General features: G+C 42.3%; 1 protein-coding gene across 1 annotated transcript; it reads right to left on the minus strand.

Annotated features, from left to right (window-relative positions):
* Positions 1 to 846: 846 nt before the first annotated feature.
* Pabpc1 (poly(A) binding protein cytoplasmic 1) lies at positions 847 to 17,403 on the minus strand. Its single transcript, XM_004663041.3, has 15 exons — positions 17,081 to 17,403; positions 14,010 to 14,203; positions 13,709 to 13,824; positions 10,539 to 10,678; positions 8,122 to 8,216; positions 7,555 to 7,692; positions 7,275 to 7,370; positions 5,634 to 5,906; positions 5,393 to 5,483; positions 4,114 to 4,224; positions 3,876 to 4,030; positions 3,291 to 3,375; positions 2,385 to 2,515; positions 1,896 to 1,989; positions 847 to 1,288 (listed from the first exon to the last, which is right to left on the minus strand). Exons 1-14 carry the CDS (start codon positions 17,271 to 17,273, stop codon positions 1,897 to 1,899), a joined length of 1,911 nt encoding a protein of 636 aa, XP_004663098.1. The 5' UTR covers positions 17,274 to 17,403; the 3' UTR covers positions 847 to 1,288; position 1,896.
* Positions 17,404 to 18,654: the final 1,251 nt, after the last annotated feature.

Raw genomic sequence — 18,654 nt, forward strand, 5'->3', positions numbered from 1 at the left:
TCTTTTTTGCTCTATACATGTCCAAAAATGACTTGAACCACCTCAGGATCACTTCTGGGGTTCCAAATGAATGAGGTTCAATAAGCAAACTTGATCCTGAAGGTCTACCCTACAGATTTATTGGCTTCTGTCCAAGTACCTCAAGTTGCCAGATGCACAACGTGGTGCATGCATCTGAGTTCATTTGCAGTGGCTAGAGAACCTGGCACATTCCATCCTGTCTGCCCCCTCTCTAACAATTTTTTTAAAAAAGTTACTACACTTAAGGCAAGACGACACTTCTGCAAGATATAACTCTCCATCCTTACTTCTGACGAGTACTTTTAGTGACCTTTCAAAAACGAAGGGAAGGAGCTAGAAGTGCAGCACAGTGGTAGAGAGTGTAAAGCCTTTGTCTACTACCTCACCTCTTCAATACATTAGATAGCTACATTCTCATGTTAGTAAGAGTTTTAAATTAGTGATTTAGCACAAAATCCTTACTAACTATTAACTGCAATCAGTTTTGTACACAAAACATTAGAAGCCTAAGTAAGAACCTTTTTTGGGGGGGTTTTCGAGATAGGGTCTCACTCTGGCCCAAGCTGACCTAGAATTAACTATGTAGTCTCAGGGTGGCCTTGAACTTACAGCGATCCTATCTCTGCCTCTGGAGTGCTGGGATTAAAGGCATGTGCCACCAATGCCCGGCTTGAGCCTAAGAACTTTTAAACTAGGAATACACAAGACCCTGCCTCAAAACAAATCACTTATGTAATTCATTTGAGCCACATGCAGTTCTGCACTATTAAGATATTTCCTGTTACACACTGCCAGTTACAGATGTCAAAATAAAAAGCATAAACATTCACTGTTTAAGGAATTTTTATTAAAGCAAGAATTTTATAATCCAAATTATGTTTCCTTGCTCAGTTACCAATTCTGCTACTTAAAACAGAACTGACATTCTGAGCTATTCCACAGTAAAGAATTACAAAATTAAAGAAAGGAATGCTTTAAATTTTTGTACTTTGCTGAAAATTCTTTTTCCCAGGGTCTATAAAACATTAATTTGTTTTTATATTTTACTATTTTTTTGTGTTTTTGTTGTTTTTAAATCAAGTAATCTAGGTCTAGCATTATTTGCTAGACCTGGCATTTGCTCGGTACATAAGGTTCAAAGTTTCCTTTCCTTTTTTTATTTATTTTATATTTTGCAATGTTTTTTTTCATAGTATTTAAATTTTTCGATGTTTAGATATTTTTTCTTCGGTGAAGCACGAGTTTCTTTTCGTGGTCCCTGATCAATCTGTAAATGTTAAAAATACATATATATTAGGACCAATATTGGCTCATGTCAACTAAAGTTCCTGAGTTCACTAACTTGGTTCTGCTGCCTATTTCCATAGGTTTTTATTGGAACACAGCCATACCTTCACTCCTTTATATACTTACTCTCCATTGTAATATCACAACTGAGCAATTCCACCAACACAATATGGCCCATAAAACCCACTAAAATAAGTAAAAACACTATTCTGTCCTAGTCATGTACAGAGGATTTGCCAAACATTAGCTGTGCACCCATACTATCCTGTTTCCTGGGGGTAATAAAGGCAATGTGGCCTAGAGGCCCAAGGACAACTACTGGAGCCACCCACTTGGTCACTATGAAAGCCAATTCCTGTTATAGGCTCCTTCAGTAAAAACTGCACAAAATCTGTGTGGAAGTGTAGATTTAAAAATGCTAGTCATCACCAGAGTGACAGGTGATATTTCCTTTTGCTCCCTTATTATCTCTACCTCCATTAAGCCCCCATGCTATGCTGTCTAAAAAAAGTGCAACGTGTGCTCAGCAAGCTGCTACAGACGATGGAGGCAGTGGTTGAAAACAAGGAACCAGAGGGAGCACTCACTCTAAACAGTTGGAACACCAGTGGCACTGTTCACTGCTTTCTGGGCAGCCTCTTTAGCTTGGTGGGCTTGTAGTACAGCTACAGCTTCATCAACCTAAAGGGTAAAACAAGCAGCTGGCTCAGGAAAGGAGTGACTTACCTCATGTTTCCAATCCCCTTGCCAACAATTATATCCTCAGATGAAAGTGGATTGAGCTATTGAGCAGCAGCAGTTACTGTGGATGCTGGAATTACCCTAACTGGATATGAATCAATTCTGCCACCTACCGTCTGGGCATTAAGCACAGTATTCAATCTACTATGCTCCAGATTACTATCAGTAACATGGGGAAAACAAGCATCACAGGTAATTTTGAAATAAAAACCTATTAAGGTTCTTGGGATTGTGTAAGGCTTGTACAAAATGATATAAATGTCCTATAGAATGATGCTCCTCCAAAAAGCCCAGAAAGCACAGGCTAAGAGGCAACTAGACAAATGATCAACTACCTTAGAGCGTAGAGACTCTGGAGACTCAAGCATATGAAGTAGTTCTGAGTTATCAATCTCCAACAACATGCCAGTGATTTTGCCAGCAAGAGTGGGGTGCATGGCTTGAATAAGAGGAAACAGCCGTTCACCTAGGAACAAAAACAATCAATAAATACAAATGGCTTGATGTAGAATGTGTTTACTAACCCATAGCCCATCACTGTCCTTCCTCATGGTTAAGAGTAAGATCTGGGGCTGGAGAGATGGCTTACTAAGGCCTGCAAAAGCCAGGGGACCCAGGTTCATTTTCCCAGAACCCACGTTAAGCCAGACACACAAGGTGGCACATGTGCCTGTGGAGTTCGTTTACAGTGGCTGTATGCTCTGACACATCCATTCTCTCTCCCCCTCTGCCTCTTTCTCTCTCAAATAAATAAATACAATTTTTTAAAGTCAGATCTGTCAGGAGGTAATCAATACTTGGCACTATCGGTTCATCATGTTGCTTAACCTGCAGCTCAGACCCAGTCAAAAGGTTATCTGTTAGCTGGGCGTGGTAGTGCACTCCTTTAATCCCAGCCCTTGGGGAGGCAGAGGTAGTAGGATCATCATGAGTTCAAGGCCACCCTGAGACTACACAGAGAATTCCAGATCCGCATGGGCTACAGTGAAACCCTACCTCGAAAAACCAAAAGAAATAAAAAAGGTGTCTATTTTGGTCAAATTCCTAGTTCCAAAGAAGGAGTATGGTCCATGACAAGGGAGGTCCAGTACCTTATACATCACAACATTTTTTTCACTAGCTTTCTGGTTTGAGTTAGTTCATGGCACAGCCCGAAGTCACCACTTCTTGGTATAAAGTATGTTAAGTGACCTTTGTTACTTTCTAGCTTCCAACTGACAAAGTAAGCCAAAAGTACTTACCCAACATCTGCTTTTGCTCTTGAGGAGGGGCAGAGGCCAACATGGAAGCAGTTAAAGGTTCCTGACCTTGTACATGGACAGCAGGCTAAATAGAAAAGATAAAAGCTCATGTATAGAAGTAACAAATCATGTAAATAAGCCAATCATTAATGGCCAACCACTGAAGTGACAAAGATTACCATCTAAACATGATTAGAAGCTGAGAAAAAGGCTAAGGACTTATACCAGTATGGCCAAATACATATAATCACCTTTGATCTAATTTCATTTTTATACTACAGAAAGTACTCTTTTGAGTTAAAACGGTTCTGGTCCCAGGCTTAAACCTAATCTCAGTCTCACTGAACTTTACTTGCTCCCTTCTATCTGTGTTGAGCACATCTCATACCATACAAGTAATTCAGGATGGGGATGCTGTTACTTGCCTAATTTCTTAACGCAATACGACACCTCTCTCTGTACACAGTCATCAACTAGAGCAAGATGTTCCAGACAGCTTGAGCTCTCACAGAGCACATAGCTGCCTCCACACCTTTGTTTCAACTACTCTCTATGACTTTTACAAAGAAATAATTAAACCCACACCTGTTGCATGGTAACTTGTGGCTGTGCATTAAGATGCTGTTGGGGATTGCGGACTCCCGCAGCATATTTATACTGGGGAACGGTGCGGACAGCAGGAGTGGCTGCAGCAGCAGCTGCTGCAGGACGTGGACCCATTGTCTGTGTTGATGTGTTAGCTAAAAAATAAACATGATTTTCATGTTTTTTAGTGTGCTATTTATTTAGTAGTGGAGAACAATTTTAAGAAGGGTTAACTCACCAACACGCTGTGTTGACATGACTCGTGGAACCTGTGAGGAAGCTGGTCTCATAGTACTAAATGGTGGTCTAGGAGCAGCTGGGCGGATAGCACCGGGCATATTTTGGAATGCTACATATAAAGAGATCACACATTAACTGGGAAACCTTGTCGAGTGAAAACATGTACCACTTTTCTTGAGCTGACATTTGTAGAAAAGGCTAGAATTGACCAAATACCAAATTTCAGCCAGGACTATGGAATGAATGAATTCCAGGTCAGCCTGGACTAGAAAACACACCCTGCCTAAAAAAACCACCTGAGCTTTTAAACCTTTCTTTAAAAAATTATTTTTATTAATTAATTAGGTTTTCTGGGGTAGTCTCATACTCTATAGCCCAGGGTGACCTTGAACTCACAGTGATCCTCGGAGTGCTGGAATTAAAGGCATGTGCCACCATGCCCAGCTTAAATGTATTCTCAAGACCAACAGGTCTAAGTGTCAATAAAGATATTAAACCTTACAATGGCTAAGTAGTTACTAAACATCTGAAACATGCATCATGATAAAAATCCCAAATGCTCTTACAAATCCTGCTCTCCCTTCCATGAAGCAAAGCTTAAACTGCTACAGCCCTGATGCTCATGAACAAGATGAAACATGAAACAAAGTGTCTTGAAAACTACAGCTGCCTGAGCAAATATGAAGAACTGGATCCAATCCCCTATTTTTCATAGAGAGAAATCCTATCAATATAGACACTAACTTGTAAAGACAACATTGATGAAACATGCATTCTGATGCTTTAGTGGGGGTCAGTGATGGGTGATGGCATACACCTGCAATCCTAGCCCTCAGGAGTTAGACAGGAGGACCAGAAGAGTTCAAGGTCAGGGCTGCTTACTGGTTAAGGTGCTTGCCTGCAAGCCAAAGGACCTAGGTTTGATTCCCAAGGACCCACAAAAGCCAGATGCACAAGGTGGTACACATGTCTGGAGTTCATTTGCAGTAGCTGGAGGCCCTGACATGCCCATCTGTCTCAGATATATTTCTTTAGAAAGAATTCAAGGTCAGCCCAAGATACGTATCAAGTCCCTATCTCAAAAACATGTAAAAATGAACACCCACAAGCACAAATTATGAATTTAATCACTTAAATAGAATAGCTAATTTGCCTCACATACTTTTAATCCATGTCCCCATCTTTTCTTTTTTGGTGGTACCGGAGGCTGAACTCATGGCCCTTGGCACAGGTTGAACAAAGACCCAATTACCAATTTTAACATTTTAAAGGCTTACGATGAGGTCTGGCACCCTGAGCAGTCCAGCGAGGACTTGGTCTTAGTTGAGCAATTTGGCTAGGAGGATAGTATGCAGCACGGTTCTGAGTCTGTGGAACAGAAGCAAACGAACACTATCAACTCGTGCACAATTATGATTTCAAAATTACCAAAGTTACACCCAGCATTATTTCAAGTCTATCTTAATTTACACTTTAGGCTTGATAGCACAAAACACATTACAATAACCAAGTATCTACCTGTGGGATAGCTGCCATGAAGTAACCTGAAGGAGGTGCTGGCTGGTAGGGGTTGATTACGGGGTTGGGCACAGCTCGTACACTTGCCATTCTCTGCATATACTGGTTAGTGAGGTGAGCCTGGCGCTCTTCTTTGCGCTGAGCTAAAGCTACATACAGTGGCTTGGTAGCCACAATTCTACCATTCATTTCTGTAACTGCTTTAGTGGCTTCTTCTGGGGAGGAGAAACATACAAAACCAAATCCTTTGCTGCGACCACCCTCCATCATAACCTATAAAAGGAATAAAAATGTAATGTTAGAATGAGGCACAAAACCAGCACTAACACAATTAAAGTCAGTCAAACAACTAAAACTTATCTATTTCAGTATTAGATTCCTAATATTAACCTTAAAATATTTGCAAAATACTTCACAGGTCAGATATAAAATGCTCTTTAAATCAAGTTAACCTAACAAAGAAATACAAAAAAGTAAAAACACATAAGAGCACATCACTGGACAAGATACCAGTTTTCTTTTTTTAACACATCTGTTAAGAACAGGGGAAATTTGTCCAGAGTCTTAGGGGGTATTTAACTGTCAACTTGGAAGCCTCATTACCACGAACCATGAATTCCAATATAGTATGAAATACCCTAATTGCACCCAGCTTTTTATGGGCTGAAAATAAAGAAGCTGTCACCTTTTACATTTTACTTATCCTTTTGTCTTGATAAATTTTTCTAAGTATTTACACAAATGACCTCCTCCAGTATAAATTCTTGCCAACCATTTCACCTTCCTGGAAAGTGATTGCTATAATGAACCCTAAATAATCTTAATTTTCTTTAAAAAACACACATGCTGCAAAAAAGCAAAGTCATACACAATATTCAATTCAAAAAAGTATCAGAAGTCATACTGAGAAAGGCACTCAAATATTCTATCATATGCCACTTCCTTTTAGGACACCCTAAATAGTTATCAGTAACAGAAAATCCCTTGACTGCCATATGGTGGGTGGTGCAAGGCCTTAATCTCAGCACTCAAGAGGCAGAGGTAGGGGAGATTGCTGCGAGTTCAAGGCCACCCCAAGACTACAACAGTCATTCTTGGTCAGTCTGAGCTAGAGAGAGGGTCTAACTTGAAATACCAAAAAGCTATGATCAAGAGTCAGGAAAAAGAAACCCACTGGGTTATTTCACAGTTCAAAAGTTGAAATTCTCCTGTGCATATGTCCCCTACCCATGAGGATAACTACAAATTCCCAAAACTTGGCATTAAAGGGATTCTCAGACTACAGACACTAGAAAAAAACACCTAGAGTTTATCTGGACTCCAATTCTATTGTTTAGTCTCATTTCAAGTAAAAGGACTTTTACTACCCCAAATTAAGTGTTACCAGCGACTAGAGCTACAGGAGCAATCCTAACACCCCAATACGTGGCAAAATAACTAGTTTCTATGCAACAGTACTATTGACTACTATGGTTACCAAATGTAACCGTCCTTAGAAATGCCAGAACTTAATATTTGCAAAAATTAACAATTAGGCTACAATATTCACATAAAAATTTTTCTGGATAGCAATTTGACTATTTTACAAAATAAACACTCTACATGCAAGCCCAAAGCTCTAAAACATGTAACATACTTTACCTTTGCACTAGTGATTGTACCAAATGGAGAAAACTCTTTCCGGAGACGTTCATCATCAATACCATCATCAAGATTTTTCACATAAAGGTTAACACCCTAGAAAGAAAAGAAAACTATAGAAAGCGGAAGAGAACCATAGTGGTATCCAAGCACACCTGTTACTTGAGCCCACCTTTCTTCTCTCCCCCCCATTCTCAGTTACCTAGCAGTAACTGAAATGCATGTACACATACGGTTCTTGTCCCTGTCCCATTGCTTGTTCAATGAAAAAAAAATCAACCTGGTATCTGGTGATCCTATCTTGCTTCATTTGTTCAAATTTGCGCTTAAGTTCCGTCTGCCGTTCCACTTTTTTCTGAGCTCGACCAACATATATTTGTTTTCCATTGAGCTCCTTTCCATTCATTTCATCCACAGCCTTATAGAAATCATCAAAAATTCAATCAGTAACTCATAATACTAAAGTTCATTTCATCAGTAACTCTCAATATTGAAGTTCATTTCACGAAAAAGAAAGGTTTGTTCAATCTCCAGTTTGGGAGTCAATATGGGGGTACCAACTTAAACTTTTAAACTAATGCATAAAAAGTAACTTAAAAAAATACATGTAAAAAGCTGGGCATGGTAGTGCTCACCTTTAATCCCAGCACTCGGGAGACAGAGGTAGGAGGATCACTGTGAGTTCGAGGTCACCCTGAGACTACATAGTAAATTCCAGGTCAGCCTGAGCTACTGAGATCCTACCTCAGAAAACCAAAAAATAAAAAATAAAAAATAAAGCCACTGGTAATGCTGGCATACAAACTTCAACAACAGTTTACCCTCTTATCATGGAATAAAAACTTACTTTCTGAGCATCTTCATGCCGTTCAAAGCTTACAAATCCAAATCCTTTGGATTTTCCACTCTCATCAGTCATTACTTTCACACTTAAGGCAGGTCCTAAAAATTTTTGAAAAAATTCAAAATATGTATTTCACATCTTAATTTATGAAAACAAAGCAGAGCGATGAGGCACTTACTAGTCTCTCAAAGACCCTTCTAATTATACCACACACACCCTAAAGATTCTACCTTTCATTCTGAGGTCTGTTTACACAACTATACAAGTTTTACTATTCTTAAGCCTTAAAGCAGTTGCCTTCTAAAGCCAGTAATTTGTTTCTCCCATCTCAGAATTAAGAAATGACACCTAAAAAGCCTTCCTTGGTCCATCTGCTTTTCTGGAGTGCAAAGAATATGAGCTAGGTCCTCTTTCAAGAAATAACTGAACTAGGGCCAGGCATAGTGGCACCCACCTTTAATCTCAGCACTCAGATCACCATGGGTTCAAGGCCTGGGTTAGAGTAAGACACCTACCATCAAAAAAAAAAAAAAAAAAGAAAGAAAGAAAGATGCCAGGAAGGTGGCCCACACTTTTAATCGGGAGGCAGAGGTAGTAGAATCACTGAGTTTGAGCACAACCTGGGCTAAAGTGAGACCTTACCTTAAAAAAACAAAACAAAAAAGCTCTGTTTTGATGGCTGTTCATCTTTCCTGAACCTCCAGGTTCTGATAAACCTTCCCTCACCTACTCCCACATGAGACCTCCACACCCTCTGCCCTTCACATGGCAAGAGCTCTCTGCACTTTCTTCTCTTCCCTTCTCTGAAGCTAATACGCTATCTTAAAAACAAAAAAACAACAACAAATCCAGAAAGAAAACTGAAGAGGTTATGTCTACCAAGTGAAAGCCTACCTAATGGAAATAGGTGGCTGGCTATCTCAGGTAGGTGGGTAAGGAGAGTTTGAATTTTTTTAAAAAACTTTAAAAATCACATGTGAGCCAGGTGTGATGGTCTTTAATCCCAGCACTCAGGAGGCAGAGGTAGGAGGAAGATGGCTCTGAGTCTGAGGTCACCTTGGGCTAGAAAGACCTTACCTAAAAAAGATTTGACTATAGAGAAGCCGGAAGGCAGATGGGCCCATGTACTCTGACAGTAACATATTGGAGGTTCTCAACTCCCATGGAATTTGGGACAAGTGGTTAACCCAAAAATTTTATTTCTAAGAATAGCTTCTACTTTATAAAAAAATCTTTTTTGGCTGGAGGGATGGCTTAGCGGTTAAGGCATTTGCCTGCAAAGCCAAAGGACCCAGGTTCGATTCCCCAACCTAAGCCAGATGCACAAGGGGGCGCACATGTCTGGAGTTCACTTGCAGTGGCTGGAGGCCCTGGTGTGCCCATTCTCTCTCCCTCTCTATCAAATGAATAAAATAAAATATTATAAAAGCATCTTTTTTCAAGAGCTGGGACAATGGCTTAGCAGTTAAGGTGCTTGCTGGCAAAGCCAAAGGACCCAGGTTCGATTCCCCAGTACCCAGGTAATAGCTAGTGGCAAGAGGACCTGACAATGCTCATTCTATCTGCCTCTTTCTCCCAAATAATTGAACATTTTAAATCTTTTTTTTAAAGATGCAAAACATGACCACTTTTATCTTCCTATATTACATGACTGACATTTGTGCAAAAATGTCCTGCCAAAAACTGAAATGTTAGTTTTACTCTTCAAGGCCACCCTGAGACTCCATAGTGAATTCCAGGTCAGCCTGGGCCAGAGTGAGACCCTCCCTTGAAAAACCAAATGCGGAAAGCAAAGACACACACACACACACACACACACACACACACACACACACACACACAATCACCTGTATGTATATACCAAATTCATTTCCTTATCTTATTCTCTACTACCGAAAGTAAGGCTATTTTGGCCTTCAATAGTACTTATAAACTGGATCTCATATTACCCTGTTAGTCTCAAACTCATTATGGTCATGGCCTTGAAGCCTTCATCCTTTATATACTTTGCAAGTGCTGAGATTACAAGTGTATCCCACCACACCTGGTTGAAAATGGAAAGATCCCATGGATTGAGACTCAGGAAATCTGGATTTTCTGCTTCATCCTTGAAAATCACTGTTCAAACAACGGTACGGACACTGACCACTAGCCTAAAGTTGACCAGCTTTACTGCTCTGTAACTAGAGACACACTTCTTGAGACAGCATCTTTGTTAAGTGCCCAGCATCTTACTCTAACAAAACCCTTTAAAATCTGTCACTCAGCCATACTTTAGTGTGCCAATCCAATGCTTTTTAACCTTTTAGGCTGCAGCTTAATTCAAATAACTAAGTATTTTAAATGTTTCTCTATAGTTTTAGGGGAAAAGTAAACTTTGAGCAGAATTGAGTATAAAAAAATTAATTCAGACACATTACCAAACTTGCCAAAGAGATCCTTAAGGCGCTCATCATCCATGTCCTCTCCAAAATTCTTGATGTAAACATTAGTGAACTCTTTTGCTCTAGCTCCAAGTTCTGCTTCTCGTTCTTTACGAGACTTAAATCGCCCAACAAACCTGTAATATTGGGTTCTACTTTAATTTCAAATTAAGCTGGTGGTTAATTCCTGTTATATTTTAAAACATATTCCCAAAAGACCTTTAGTTGAATATGAAATTAAAGAAATAAACCTCTTTAGCTACAAAAGAATGTTTCTCTCAATCCATACTTCTACCCAACTAAGGTGAATGAAATCAGTCCTATCAATAGGCCTGATTATATTAGAACTGTGCCAATAAATCATTATTTGTATGTTGTACTTTGTCTTCTTAGAGAAATTTAAATTTCCTAATCCTGCACTCTGGTACCTGACTGTAAGAACACCACAACTTCAAAAAACTTAACTTTCCCCTAATACAACAGCACATAGTATAACTGCAACAAATAGCAAAGCAAAAGGAAACCACCCAACTTCCATAACTACCACTGAAATCCAGGCTAACTTTAAGCTCTTTGTTCTTGGCCAACAATATTCAGTAATGGAGAAAACTATAGCTGTGTTTATCCTTCTCACAAACTCGGTAAGGTTTCTCCACGCTATTAACTTTGTAAATGTTCTCAATGGGAGAATTATTTCTCATTGTAGACACAGCTTTCTGCCTTACAATGCTGACACCTAATTGTTCTCATTAGGATAGTTCCAGAAATCATAGTTCAAAGGGGCCGCAGAGAGAGCTTAGTGGTTAAGGCGCTTGCCTGCAATGTCAAAGGACCCAGCTTCAATTCCCCAGGACCCACGTAAGCCAGATGTATAAGGTGGCACATACATCTGGAGTTTGTTTGCAGTGGCTGGAGAACTTAGCATGCCCATTCTCTCCCCATTTTTTTCCTCAAATAAATAGCTTTTAAAACCAGAAAATATTATATATGTGTGTGTGTGTATATTTTTACCTACTATTAAGACAGATGAGACACACACACCACACACACATAGATGTCTATGTACATGTATATATTCAGGATAGTGTATCACTATATACTCAAAGCAGCATAAACTAACCAAGTCTTGCTACATTACATCCATTCTGGACTCAGTATTTTCCTCAATATAAAACTGATTTTTCTTTTTGAAACATGGCCATGCCATGTAGCTCAGGCTGGTCTCAAACTCATGATCCTACTGCCTCAGTTTCTCAAGGACTTCAAGATTACAGCCATGTGTCAACCAAACCAGGCAAGACTGTTTTTTTGAAGTAGTCTCTGTAAACAACTTTCACTACCACCAAATAACTGATTTTCTCAGATATTTCACTTTACAAGGCCTTTTAACTCAGAAACTGACATATCACAGGAAGTGATTTCTAATACCATAGTGATGCAGATTTCCTTACAATAAAAAAGTCCAACTTGCATGCTATCACTGCACCAAAATTTCTCAGTGCATTGCCCAGATAAACCCACCTGTCATTTCTTGGACAAATTAACAAAATTTTTATTTCTACATACTACAATACAAATTAGTCCTGTAGCTTGGTTTAACCAGTGCCATTAAAAATTCCCCATCTTGGGCTGGAGAATGGCTTAGTGGTTAAGCACTTGCCTGTGAAGCCTACGGACACCTTCCTTGATTCCCTAGGACCCACATAAACCAGATGCAAAAGGTGGCACATGCATCTGGAGTTTGTTTGCAGTGACTGGAGGGCCCTGGAGTGCCCATCCTCTCTCTCTCTGCCTCTTTCTCTGACACTCTCAAGTAAATAAAAATAAACCAAGATAATAATAAAAAACCCTGATCTTAGGCCAGGTGTGGTGGCACATGCCTTTAATCCCAGCACTCAGGAGGCAGTAGGATCACCTTGAGTGTGAGGTTACCTTGAGACTACACACACAGTGAATTCCAGGTCAGCCTGAGAGCTACAGTGAAACCCTACCTCAAAAAACAGAACAAAACAAAGCAAAGCAAAATATCCCTATCTTGGGCTGGAGAGATGGCTCAGCTGTTAAGGCACTTGCCTGTGAAGCCTAAGGACCCAGGTTCCATTCTCCAGGTCCCACATAAGCTAGGTGCACAAGGAGGCACATGTGTCTGGAGTTTACTTGCAGTGTATAGAGAGGTCCCAGTATGCCCATTCTCTCTCTTAAAAAAAAAAAAAAATCCCAACCAGGCATGGCAGCACACACCTTTAATCTCAGCCCTCGGGAGGCAGAGGTTGGAGATCTGTGAGTTGAGGCCACAAGACTACAACACGGTGAATTTCAAGTCAGGTAAGGCTACAGCAAAGCCCTACGTGGAACATCCAAAAGACTCCTTTACCTAACTCTACTTCATTTGTAGTCTCATCAATAAACTATCTAGCAGCACAGCTCTCGCAAAAACCAGACCTCTGGGTGAGTACATCATCTCATCTGTCTTAATAGTAGGTAAAGCCAAATTATCTTAGCCTATTTCCCCAAATGTAGAATGTGTTAATGAAACTAATTCCTCAGGAAAGTTGCATGGATTCCTGTTCAACAATACCCTTATTTAAAAAAGCCTTTATCCATGTTTCCAGTCTCGTTTCTTTCAGATTTGAATGTAGACTAACTCCATTATTACGCTATACTAATGGGGGGGGGGACAGTTCAGTAATTTTAGTTTAGTTTTAGTTCTATTTTTTAATAATTTTGGGGAGCCACTCATGGATAGAGACCGAGCACCCTAGGGCCTCCAGCTACTAAAAACAGACTCCAGATGAATGTACCACTTTGTACACTTGCCTTTATGTGGGTACCAGGAAATCAAACTCAGGTCATAGGCTCTGCAGGCAAGTGCCTTAACCACTGAACAATCTCTTCAGTCCCTTGACAATTATTATATATGCAAAAATATTTATCATAGTCCCTTTTGCAATCTTTCTCTGGTCCTTACTTTTATTTTTAATTATTATATTGAACAGTTTCCATGTAGCCCATGTTGGCCTTGATCTCCCTGTTCTCCTGCCTCTACCTCCCAATGAATTAGATTACAGGTCACACTAATTTTATCACCTAAAAGCACAAATACATAATATTTTAAAATTAACTCATCTGTATTCAAGAGACTTAAAATATCAAGTCGTTACACTTACACTTTGCGATCATTTAGAAGCATCCCATTCATTTTTTCAATAGCTCTTTCAGCTGCTTCCTGTGTCTCAAAATGTACAAATCCATAGCCCTTGGAGCCATTTTCATCACAAACCACCTAGGAAAAAAATGCAAACCCACCTTTAATTACTTGCTATTGATTTTCCTTGTGTGCAGAAACAATACTAGCCACCTAATCTTAGACATCTGATATATAAAGATAACCATTAATAGCACAGTTGTCATTTCAAAAACTCTAAGTAGCTGAACAGTGACATGTTTACCTGTCACATTTTTTCTTACCTTACATGAAAGGATGTTACCAAAAGCAGAAAATGTATCATACAGTGCTTTATTATCAATGGATTTGTCCAAATTTTTAATGAATATGTTGCCTACTCCACTTTTGCGAAGCGATGGATCACGCTGAGACCACATGATGCGTACTGGCTTGCCCTTTATAACATCAAAATTCATGGTGTCCAAAGCACGCTCCGCTGCAAGGAAGAACATTTTTATTGACTATTTTGCCAAGCCTTACACTGGTCACTTAAAGCTATCAATGATAGTAGATAAGAGTGATTGCTATGTGGTCTTACGGTAGAGGGGAGTAAGTTTCTAAGATGACTGGGCCTTTCAAGTGCTATACACTAGCCTAAGATTTAAGTTGTATTGTGCTTAAAAAAAAAGACAAATAAATGATCATAAGCTCCAAGCTTCCCATATATCCAAAAATAATATACAGGTTAACAATTCATGCATTTCTGAAATTTATTAAACTAAGCAGCAGCTTATTGCTCCTAAATCGTAAAAGCGAATTTCTTCATCTACAATCTGCCTCATTCACAACAACAAAACAACTGAGTTCATGGACTGGTCGTTTACAGCTTCACTGCTGGCCATATTATTGACTAGTCCACATTGATGGAACATCAAAAGGAAAGACTAGATAGAACCAGAGTACCTTCCAAAACTGAATATACATTTAGGTGAATTCACTTTTAATGTTTTTAATTTTTTGTTTTATTTTATTTGTTAGAGACATGCAAGTAAGAGAAAACGGGAGCACCAGGGCCTACAGCTGCTGCAAACACTCCAGAAGCATGCACCACCTTGTGCATCTGGCTTACATGGGTCCTGGGTAATCAAACCTGGGTCCTTTGGCTTTGCAGGCAAGCGCTTTAGCTGCTAAGCAATCTCTCCAGCCCACTTTTAATGTTTTGATACACAAAACTAATCTGATTTTATCTTAGTGCATTTGTTCATGAACTACTAACAATTTGCTTGTGTTTGGATATTGTTAGTAAACTTCAGTATCTATGGTAGAATGATGCCAGTGTTTGTGAAGGACTGAAATACATAGATCTGTACCACTTCTTAAAGTTAACTATGAAAATGGAAAAATATAACCTAAATAAAAATAAGACTAGTCTCTAAAGAGTGGCAAAACAGTCCTCAGGAACTCCTGAAATAACTTCCATAAACTTCATGCCTATATAACTCAATTTATTGATAACAGGTTAAGTTTTCAGGCACTTCTTTTTTTAAAATAAATAAGTTGAAGTTGCCATTTATAGAATAGTGTTAATCAACTGTTAGCTCATTATCAATTGGCCACACCCACTCAGCTCCCCAGTTTTTAAAAACTGACTGCTTGAGTTTCATTTCAGTGAGTCATTTCTTCCTAATGATCTGAACACTGGTCACTTTCAGAACCTAAGCCCATCACTACATCAATACATTTAAAAAAGGAAAAAGAAAAGCTACTGGAAGATTGAAAACAAATGCAGTAATATCCTTGGGCAGTTATGTTACTACTAAGTACAGTGTACTACAGTAACCACGGCAACCAAATTCAAGTCATCAAAACTCAAGAAATTAAAAAATTGTTTGGAACTTAAAAACCACTTTTAAGTGAGCATTTTAGTCTCCTAAATTCCCTTCTACCAACTCTGTACGTTAGAATTACTTGCTCCAAAGTTACCTTCCCTAATTTACTATCCAGTGATACAGCGCCTGCTTACAGACCTAAGAGTAGAAACCCTGCAGTGCAGTTTTACAACTTCCGGCTTCATGTCACTCAATATCCTGCTTACCCAAAATCTGTCTTAGTTTTACCTACTTATCAGCTGAGCCATAATCCAAGAACCCAAGTTTGTATCATGCTTAAGGCATTTCCTCTTACAATAAAGATGAACTTAACAATACTTGCTATGGATTTATGTTATTTGAAGAAAATTTAAAATGAAAAGCAAACACTGAAGTTAGCCATGTATTCAAGTGAAGCTGACTTGATCAACTGATCTAGACATGAAAACCTTCGTAACTTCAAGCCACAGATCTCATTTCTTAATTTTGTGTGAGCTATTTAGCTTCATTTAAAATATATAAACTCAGTATGTCATTTTGTACTCATTCTCCAAGTCATGGATATTCTGGCCCACTTGTAAAAATAAAAGATAAATTACTTAAATGATAGAGATAAAAACATTTACAACCAAAATTAGTTAATATCTTTACAAAACTCAAAACCACAAGTGGTATTTCAGAATACACATGCATTATCAGTCATCACTATCATGAAACTAAGGTCTAACGTGATTCAGTAATGCCTAAGTGCAGTTCAGAAGGTCCTTCTACATGCCCTGCTCCTCATCTATTAACAAGAGAAATATTTCATCCTCGGGGAGAACCCCCAAAGCACATCCTATTGGTGTGATCTGCCTTTCTACGTACATCAGCCAGTGATACACTATTAGGTACGGTCTCACCACCTTAAGTTAAGGCCTACCATCACGCACCATCCCATCAACTTTTATTCTAAGCCTTGGGGCTCCCCCCAGCGATTGGGCCACTAGCAGAAAAGGCCTTGGGCCTGTGAGGTTACAGGGTTCAACACGTGGTATTTTTCAAGCACGGAATTGCACTTCCTCTCCAGGCCAGAGCGCTCGCCAGAGCCAGCGGCGATGGTGGGGCGCCTCCAACCTCACTAAACCCGAGGAGAGGGCTCGGGGAGCCCCCGAATCTCACAGCTTCTAGCGGGAGTGCGATGGAAAGCAAACCTCAGCCACCCTCCTGGCGCGTCATCACCCTAAAGTTTGAGAGCGAGTGAGGAGGAGAAAATGGTCGCAAAGGAGGAAGTGGCCAGGCGTGCGAGGGGCGTGGGGCTGCCGGCTTAGCACCGAGGTCCCCGCGGGCTGGAGATCGCAGGTCCGGGTGATCGGGCCTGGGGTCTCCAGGCCGGTGGACACCCTGCTGGGCCGCCTCGGGGCTGCCTTGCCCTCCCGTCCCCGTCCTCCTCCCTCCTCCCCCGGCCCGCTAGGCCCGTCGCCACCCGAGCCTCATGGCCGCCCGCCCTCCGGCCTGGCTCTCACCGTCCGCCGGCTGCTGGAAGTTCACATACGCGTAGCCCAAGGAGCGGCGGGTGATCATGTCCCTGCAGACCCGGATGGAGAGGATGGGCCCGGCCGGACTGAACTTCTCGTAGAGCATCGCCTCGGTCACGTCGGGGTGTAGGTCCCCCACGTAGAGCGAGGCCATGGGGTAGCTGGGGGCGCTGGGGTTCATCTCGGCACGGCTGCCCGCAGGGCCACAGGCCGCGACCTTTCCGTCAAGAGGAGGAGAGCGAGTGCTGGGGCCGGAGTCGTGGGGGGGGAGGGGAGTTGGGGGGGGCAAGCGCAGAGGGACAAAATTCAACCGGAATCGAAAAACTACTCAACGGCCGTAGAACCGAGTCGATGCGCTGCCGCGGGCGGGCGGGCGGGCGGCTGCCGGCTGGGAGCGAGGCTGGCGGTGTTGGGTCCGGGCGGGCAGGAAGGCCTCGGTCTCTAGGGTTCCTTCTTGGGGAGCTGCTTTGCGGGGCCGCGGGCGGGCGGGTCGGTCGGTCGGTCTCGGCTGCTTCACCGGGTTATTTAGAAAAAAAAAAAAAAAAACAAGAGGAAGGAAAAAAAAATAAAAGTCTCCGGCGGGGGAGACGCGGATTTTTTGTAAAAATTTTTTTTTGGGTTTTTTTCAAAGGTTTTTTTAGATTTTTTTTGGATTTTTTTAATAATAAATGTGTGTTCCGAGCCCGGAGCACACACTCCGCACTCTCAGCACTAACCGCCGGGGAGAAGGGGAAGCACCGCCTCCTGCACCCTCTACTTATACCCCCCGCCGCACAAGCCCCGCCCCCGCGCGTCTGACGTCAGAGCCCTACGCGAGCGTCAGCGCCGGAGGAGGCGGAGACGAGGGGGCCAGGGGGAGGGGCGGAGGAAAGAGAAAACAGGAGGAGGAAAAGAGCCGAGAGGAAGGGAGAAGGTGGTGGCGACGGCGGCTGCTGCGGATGTGCGGGAGGGGGGGAGGGGGGCCGGGGGGAGGAGGCGGGGCCGGGCTAGTGCGCACGCGTCCTGGGCTGGGGGCGTGGCTCGCGCCGCGCAGCTCCATCGGGGGTTTGGAAACGCTGGGCCGCTGGTGGGCGGGTCTCTGTGGCGCACGCCCCGCCCCCGCCCCGAGGAGCGTTAACCCGTCACCGCGGCAGTGGGCGGTGCGCACGGCTTCCGGGTTCCTCAGCGCCAACCACCCCCCACGTGCGCGCTGGTCCCCTTCCCGCCGCTGTGGCTGGTCCCTGTTCCGTTAGATCCCCCCCACCCCACGCCCGTTCCTCCCCCTCCCCCGCCGAGGACGCCGGGCACTAGTGGGCGGACGTGATTCCCTTGCAGGCCCAGATTTCCGAAACGTGCGTGGAGGGAGCCAGGCTAGCGGCTCCGTTCGCCTACCCGGGCTGCACTACGAGTCCCAGCGGGCAGCGCCGCCGCCACGCGCGTGGGCCGCGGAAGCGGTGCCTGCCGGGAGCTGGAGTGCTCAACGGCCGCCGACTCGGGGACCCCCCCCCGTCTCCCCACACACAACCCCCCTCCACAACCGTCCCGGGCGTGGAACCGCGAGGACGGGGACGAAGCGGGGAGCC

The sequence above is a fragment of the Jaculus jaculus genome, chromosome 2 (genome assembly GCF_020740685.1).
Source record: "Jaculus jaculus isolate mJacJac1 chromosome 2, mJacJac1.mat.Y.cur, whole genome shotgun sequence".
NCBI classification, from domain to species: domain Eukaryota; kingdom Metazoa; phylum Chordata; class Mammalia; order Rodentia; family Dipodidae; genus Jaculus; species Jaculus jaculus.

Bases quoted from the DNA above. Each gene is read 5' to 3' on its own strand.
- Pabpc1 (XM_004663041.3), bottom strand. From the start codon at position 17,273: ATGAACCCCAGCGCCCCCAGCTACCCCATGGCCTCGCTCTACGTGGGG. The intron at 5,907-7,274 runs GTAAAGTATGTT...TTCCTTTTATAG, and splicing joins GTACAATCACTAGTGCAAAG to GTTATGATGGAGGGTGGTCG. The intron at 3,376-3,875 runs GTGTGGGTTTAA...TTTTCTATTTAG, and splicing joins CACAAGTTACCATGCAACAG to CCTGCTGTCCATGTACAAGG.